This window comes from Microcaecilia unicolor, chromosome 1 (genome assembly GCF_901765095.1).
Source record: "Microcaecilia unicolor chromosome 1, aMicUni1.1, whole genome shotgun sequence".
NCBI classification, from domain to species: domain Eukaryota; kingdom Metazoa; phylum Chordata; class Amphibia; order Gymnophiona; family Siphonopidae; genus Microcaecilia; species Microcaecilia unicolor.
This window is the reverse complement of record NC_044031.1, coordinates 717322741-717329517: the sequence shown is the minus strand read 5'-3', so window position 1 is coordinate 717329517 and position 6777 is coordinate 717322741. Positions and strand designations below refer to the sequence as shown.

Sequence of the window (6777 nt, the reverse complement as noted above, 5' to 3'; positions counted from 1 at the left end):
TCCCCCTTACTCCTCTAGTGGTCACTGACCTCCTCTTACCCCCAAAGATGTGAAAAAGTACATACCAGCCTCTATGCCAGCTTCAGACCTTATTGCCAGTCCTAATAGCGCAGCAAGCAGGTCCCTGGAGTAGCCTAGTGGTCAGTGTAGTGGACTGTAGATAAGGGAACCCAGGCCCATATCTTTTACACTTGTGGTAGAAAGTGTGATCCCTCCCAAACCCAGCAAAAACCTACTGTACCTACATATAGGTGGTACCTGCAGGCATAAGGGCTATTGTACTGGTGTACAGTTGGGTATAGTAGGTTTTTGGTGGAGGGCTCCCTGTACAATATAAGGGGGTAACAGTGAGTTGTGTACCTGGGACCATTTATGTGAAGTTCACTGCAGTGCCACCTAGGGTGCCCCACTACTCTGCTGAGATGTCTGTGTGGCTTATCAGGCTCATTTTTAGAAAGAGATAGATGTCCATCTTCCGACATAAATCGGTACTTGGACGACCATCTCTCAGAGATGTCCAAATTGGTATAATCGAAACCCAATTTTGGAAGTCTCTAGCGAAAGTCCGTCACAAGGACATCCAAATCTCGAGGGGGCATATCAGAGGCATGGTGGTGAAGGCGGGACTTGTTGGAAGATATGTTCAGGATTCAAATGAAGTCTGGAAATAAGCTATAAGAAACAGATCAACTTTTTTGGGATCTGCTAGGTACTTATATTTGTTACATTTGTACCCCGCGCTTTCCCACTCATGGCAGGCTCAATGCGGCTTACATATTATATACAGGTACTTATTTGTACCTGGGGCAATGGAGGGTTAAGTGACTTGCCCAGAGTCACAAGAAGCTGCCTGTGCCTGCAAGGGCCCTGTTTACTAAGGTGCGTTAGCATTTTTAACGTGCCTACAATTAGCACGCGCTAATAGGCACCTATAGGGATATTGTAGGCACGTATATGGTTAATGAGCTAATGCGCCTACAACACGGCTTAGTAAACAGGGCCCCAAGAATGGCCACTGTCAGAGACAGGATGCATATCCTCATGGACTTTGGTCTGACTCAACATGGCTTATCTTAACCAAAAAAGTTTATAAATTAGATTAAGCCCTACTCTGAACACATCTTTTTTATTAAAGGAAAAAAAATTAATTTTAAAACACAGGTTTGTAACATCCTTCCAATGAAAGTCTGTTTTTATAGGCAATGCATTTTTTTTTACATTAATTCATTCAGAAATGCGCACAAGTCACTTGAATATTTTATTATGTCTTTACATGCAGTGTTAAAACCCCAAAGTACATGATTATTTACACATTCACAATACAAGTTAAAGTACTCTAAGAGAACAGCATAGAGTGACTTTATTCCAGGGTTACTTTTACGCTTTACCATTAAAAAAGATACAATCTGCATTTACCTTTGCACAAATGGATAAAGCATTTTATTAAATCTAGAGTGTAGAGACTAGATTGAATGTTAGAAATCTCAACATAAATACTGATAGAACTCACATTACAATCTACAAGGCAGCACAATGTTACAAAAAGTTATCAGGGAGTCACATCATTTTATTGTTCAGTGTTCCACAAGTCTGTACTGAGCAGGTCTTAGGTTTATTAATATTTGTAACATGAATTCAAATCAGTCTCCCGCTCTAAAGTTGAGGACTGAAAATATGTAATTGAATTAATCAGTAGTGGTTTTAGTTGCTAGACAGGAATATTTGCAAAACAAATCTAGTTCATAGCTTTGGGTCTAGTTGACAGAGGAAACAGTGCTCCTTAAAGAAAACCATCCTTACAAAAGAATAATTTGAGCACTGTTCCACATTCTGCAAAGGTGCTCTGGGTCTTCAGAGGATAATATGTTCACCTTGTACTGGAAATCTTCATTGTTAGAGAACATCAGCTGAAAATTTAGAGAGGGAAATTTGCCTTATTAAAGCATTAACGTTCCTTTGCCTTTGTTATGTTCTACATTATGCTCAATAAACAATGTGGTTACCATGTTGTGTCAGAGTAACGATGGCCATCTGTGTTGAGCATCAGTTACGAGAAGATACTGTAAAACCTTACAAGTGGCTTATTTAACTTTAGCAGGTGCTGCATCACCCGAGGAAACACATTTGATTTCACATTATATTTGTGCTGAGCCTTCGGAAAGCTGGCATGGAATGTTTATCATTGGAGGTGGTTAAACGCTGCAGTGTTCCTTTGATCATAGGCTGCCTTTCTTTACCGTGATTTGTTCTTGAGCTTCGGCTTTAGGGATGCTTGTTGAAAAAGTTTACATCTGGCACTCGGGGAATATGATGTGCTATGCTGAGGGCAACTGACAAATCATCAGACGTTTTCTCATTCTCATGGATAAGGCACAAAATGCGCAGATTCGGGTAAACTCGCATGGATTATTTAGAGAGTGACGTCATTGCCCGCATGACTTCAGAAAACATTTTTAGATGACAGAACACAGACACGTTGATTGCACTACTTTTGAGTCTGCACACATACATGTACATATTTCTGCCAGGCCAGTTTGTACTTGTCCTTGCTCCTGGAAGAAATTTGAACATACAGGTAGGGACCAGTATATGTGACTACAGTTAACCAAAGACATTGCCTATCTCATTTGACGATTCCTTTCTGCCCTTAGTTTGAATTCACAGTGGTAGTATAGCTATGATGTGGGTCTGAGGGACTGTGAAAGAACAGTATAATCCTCAAAATGTTTTCTAGGAGAATTGCAAGTTGGATAAATACTAGGGCAATGTTGCTTTAGAAACACTGCATGCTCTAACTGGGCTATTAGTTAAGTCAGTGTCATAATCTGGAAGACTTTGAAGAGACATCTCCATTTCTATCTCAGATCTGAACTCGGTAAAACCACTGCAGGAATTTAAGATCATCGTTTGTTCAGTCATGCTCATTATAAACAATCCCAAACAGCAAAGATACAGAAGGAGAATCTAAGTGCATCTTGGTGCGTAGCACGCCCACGCGCGCATACACACAACACACACACGCACACACAGACACACACACATATAATTTATTTGCGGCATACAGAAAATGCCACATGTGAAAATGCTACAATTGGGCCAGAAACTGAATTTCAGCAAATTGCCTGTTAACCCAGAAATACAATGAGACATTTCCTTTTTCTGACATTTGTGCAAGAGGCAAGGTGAATGCATACATATTAAAACGTTCACATTTAATGGGAAGACTACACACAATGGCAGTCTAAAATGAAACCCATTTTCAAGTATTTGCTTACAGATTAAATCGGCATCCTGTATTAGCTATTTATAGTGGTAAAGTAGCCCATTTGCTACATGTCTCCTTAGTTTCAAACAAAAGAAACGTAATGACCAGCATTTTCCTTTGTTTATATTGTGAACTTTACTGTATGCCTTGCAAGACAAGACGTCGCTGAAGTAAAGACAGTTTCTTTGGCCACTTTGTTTTGTTCTCTTTAATTACACGAGGAAGTCTGTTTTTATGTTTCCCCTACAACATCATTTCAACCTGTACAAGTCACCAGCCCAGTCAGTAACTGTATTTGCTTGGTTGTCTGACTGAAGTATTCTGAGGAACAAATGAGGGCTTTGGTGGCACATCAGGTTTTAGAGATGGTGTCCTCTTAATTCCTGTACGAGGAAGAGTTCCATGGCCTGCACAACTGCTCTGTCTAGATAAGGAAGGTTGTGGATGGACAGTGACAGGTGTTCCTTGCATATAGTCCATCCTTGTGCCTGAAGTTGGAGGGAAGTATCCCCCTCTGTTAATACTAGGCTGTCTTGATAACAAAATACCATTTGGTGAAGTTACGTTTTTAGGAAGGGCAGATATTGAATGCCTTTGTGATGAATTTCTGTGGTAGCCCCTTTGTCTTTCTAAAGACGTCATTGGTATGCTCGGTGTTGTAGGGACATCCACTCTTTTTGTTGGACTGTTTCTTGGAAGAGTAGAGGAAGGGGAATAGAGTGATGCCTCCCTGTTAGGAACTTTAGGTGGGATTTCAGATATGTTTCCCATTGTATCAAGCATTAAAGTCTGGTGAGTGTTCTGCTGACTTACTTGAATGTCACCCAGAATGGCTTTCGGGCTACTTGTTTCGCTCAAATGTTTTAGAATGTCATTTAAAGTATTTCTAGAATCAACAGATCGTCTGTGGTCTCTTTTGCTTGATGGTTTTGTAAGTGGCTGATCAATGTTTGGAGTTTTTGTGTCTCTTTTATGTGCATTTGAATTGGAGAAAGAAGTATTGTAGTCATGGGTAGCATTGGGATGAACCACAGCACTAGGGATATGTCCATGACTTAAAGGAGAATGAGGCGGAGGGCTGGAAGGATAAAACTGCGGACTTTTCAGGTGAGGTTCCTTTCTGGAAACATTTATGTTGTTATGTGCCTTCTCCCATTGGTTTTTGATTGGATGCAGGCTCTTTTGGTGAAGTATTGGGGTTGATTCAGGAGTTGGGAGAGCAGCTAGTTCTGGTGGTTGCCCCTGGCAATCCACCATCATAGACTTAGTATCACCACTGGGTAAGTCTTTTCTGTTTGTCAATAAATTTGTATACAGTTTGGGCGAATCAATGTTCTGTTGGTACTCTTTTACCGGGCTATCAAATAATCCATTCAGTTTGGCAAAACTTCCACTTGAATCCGTACAGGACTGAGCAGACTCTGCATCCTTATGTATCTTCCTAGATTTCCGTATGAAAATATCTCTATAGCAATAAACCGCCACTCCTGCAATAAAAGCTCCCAGGACAAAAGCAGCCAGGACACAGGTGATTAAGACATTCATGTGCACCATTTGGTTGGAATCCCCTGACTGTACTTCCCACCTCACACCTGGAACAAACACACATTGCTATATATTAGATCACAGAAACCTTTCACTGAATACAAAATAAATGTGTATAAACAGTCGTTTAAACAAAAGTGAATCTTGCAAGAACTTAATTAATCTCGAACATGAATTCTACCACTACTCAATACATATGAAGTAAGTATAAAAAAACAAAAAAGATGACAGGTTCTCCCAAGTTTATCAACAAGAGAGGAGACTCTAAATTTAGGGAGGAAGTTATCGCCATGGGTCATCTTATGCAACGAGACCTACCCCTGTTTACTAAGCCATGCTAACGCTAATGCCAACACAGCTCATCCACTTTGAATGGGCTGTGTCAGCATTGCCACACAGCTTAGTAAACACGGGGGGCTAGTTAATAAAAACAGTAAAATAGCCCATCTTAGGGGGGAAGTTATCACTGTGGGCTACCATTAAGACGGGTTATTTTATCCAAATCGTCTATTTTAGCACAGGGGTTCACTGCAGAAAATGAGACCCTGCTAAACTAGCACAACTTGTGGTAAAATAACCCATCTTAACAGCAGCCCAAGTTGATAACCTGCCCCTTAATGGTAGCCTGCACTGATAACATCCCCCTTAACAGTAACCCCCGCTAATAACTCCCCCCCCCCCCACTTAATGGTAGCTCATGATGGTAACTTTCCCCCTTAGTTACCTATCAATGCATTCGATACTCAAATAAACACGGCAAATAACAACATCTTACTACCGAAAGCACTGGCTATAGTTATGCATGCTCTTGTTTGCTCAAACTTTTAAAACTCTTTTCAAATGCTTTCCCCTTTCCCAGGCAAAAATATCTGATCATTTGTTATTGCCATTAAGGACTGCTTTTGAAAACTGGGGTCAGAGGGCACACACAAGTTCCACTAGCAATTAATAACTTTGGAAAGGATTTGTCTCTCCGTTTTCTTAACTTATAATTCAGTGTCAAAAGAAAGGACAGGATTATGCAAATATTGCGGAAAGCTGTATAATGTGTGCTTCGTATTACACAGCCCTCTTCATACTTTTGAATAATTATTAATATTTGCAACCTTATTCAAGCAGCATGAATGTGATTAAAAAGTCTTTAGCATTCGAGGATGGTTTATATTTTGCTCATGCAGTTTGTTCCTTATCCTATAACATTAACTACTTTTGAACTTATACCCAACTGCATATCAAGTGAAGGCTATGTACTTAAATGAAAATGTACATTTAGGGACCTATCTACTAAGATGACTAGATGTTTACTGGAGGTTTTAAAATGTTAAATGCTTAGGGAGTAATTCCATAAGAAACTGTCCAGATTTAGGTAGCAAGAATGCTCGGAAATGCTGGTATTTACGAGATACATCTGTGTTGCATATGTTAACACATACGTGTCTAAATAACTACGGGGCCCGTTTACTAACCTGTCTTAGGTACTAATGTTTGCCTCACGCAGCTGAAAATGGAGTACTGCAGGTTGCGCTCAGGCAGGAGCTTAGCCATACTTCTGCGGGAGGGGGGTCCAGAGCCCGAGGTGAGAGGGCACATTTTAGCCCCCTCCGGCGCCGCCGACCCTCCCGCTGCCACTGCTGCCGTCACCACCACCAACTTTGATGACCCCCCCTGCCGCCGACCCTCCCGACCTACCCCTCCCGCCGCTAACCCTCCCCCACCGTCGTCGCCTTGGGCTGCCTTTGCTGGCGGGGGATCCCAATCCCCGCCAGCCGAGGTCCTCTTCTTCTCGCAAAGGCTTTGTTCTGTTTCTGATGTCCTGCACATTGTATGTGCAGGACGTCAGACTCACAGAACAGAAACAGCAAAGGTAGCCCACGGCGACGACGACGGCGGCGGCAGGGGAGGGTTGGCGGTGGGAGGGGGGGTCGGGAGGGTCGTCGGCAGAGGGGTCCAGGGCCAAATCTATGGGG

At 41.9% G+C, this 6777-nt stretch overlaps 1 protein-coding gene across 7 annotated transcripts in view; it reads right to left on the bottom strand.

The window, feature by feature from the left end:
• Positions 1 to 1161: 1161 nt before the first annotated feature.
• Positions 1162 to 6777, bottom strand: part of SEMA6D (semaphorin 6D) — a 131163-nt gene continuing 125547 nt past the window's right edge. For 6 of the 7 annotated variants that reach the window (XM_030189468.1, XM_030189496.1, XM_030189489.1 and 3 more), the window contains one exon: positions 1162 to 4857. In XM_030189468.1, the coding sequence (XP_030045328.1) occupies positions 3548 to 4857 (1310 nt within the window). In that variant the 3' untranslated portion in view covers positions 1162 to 3547. The remainder of the gene's footprint in view (positions 4858 to 6777) is intronic. The other variant, XM_030189505.1, reaches the window with a different exon arrangement.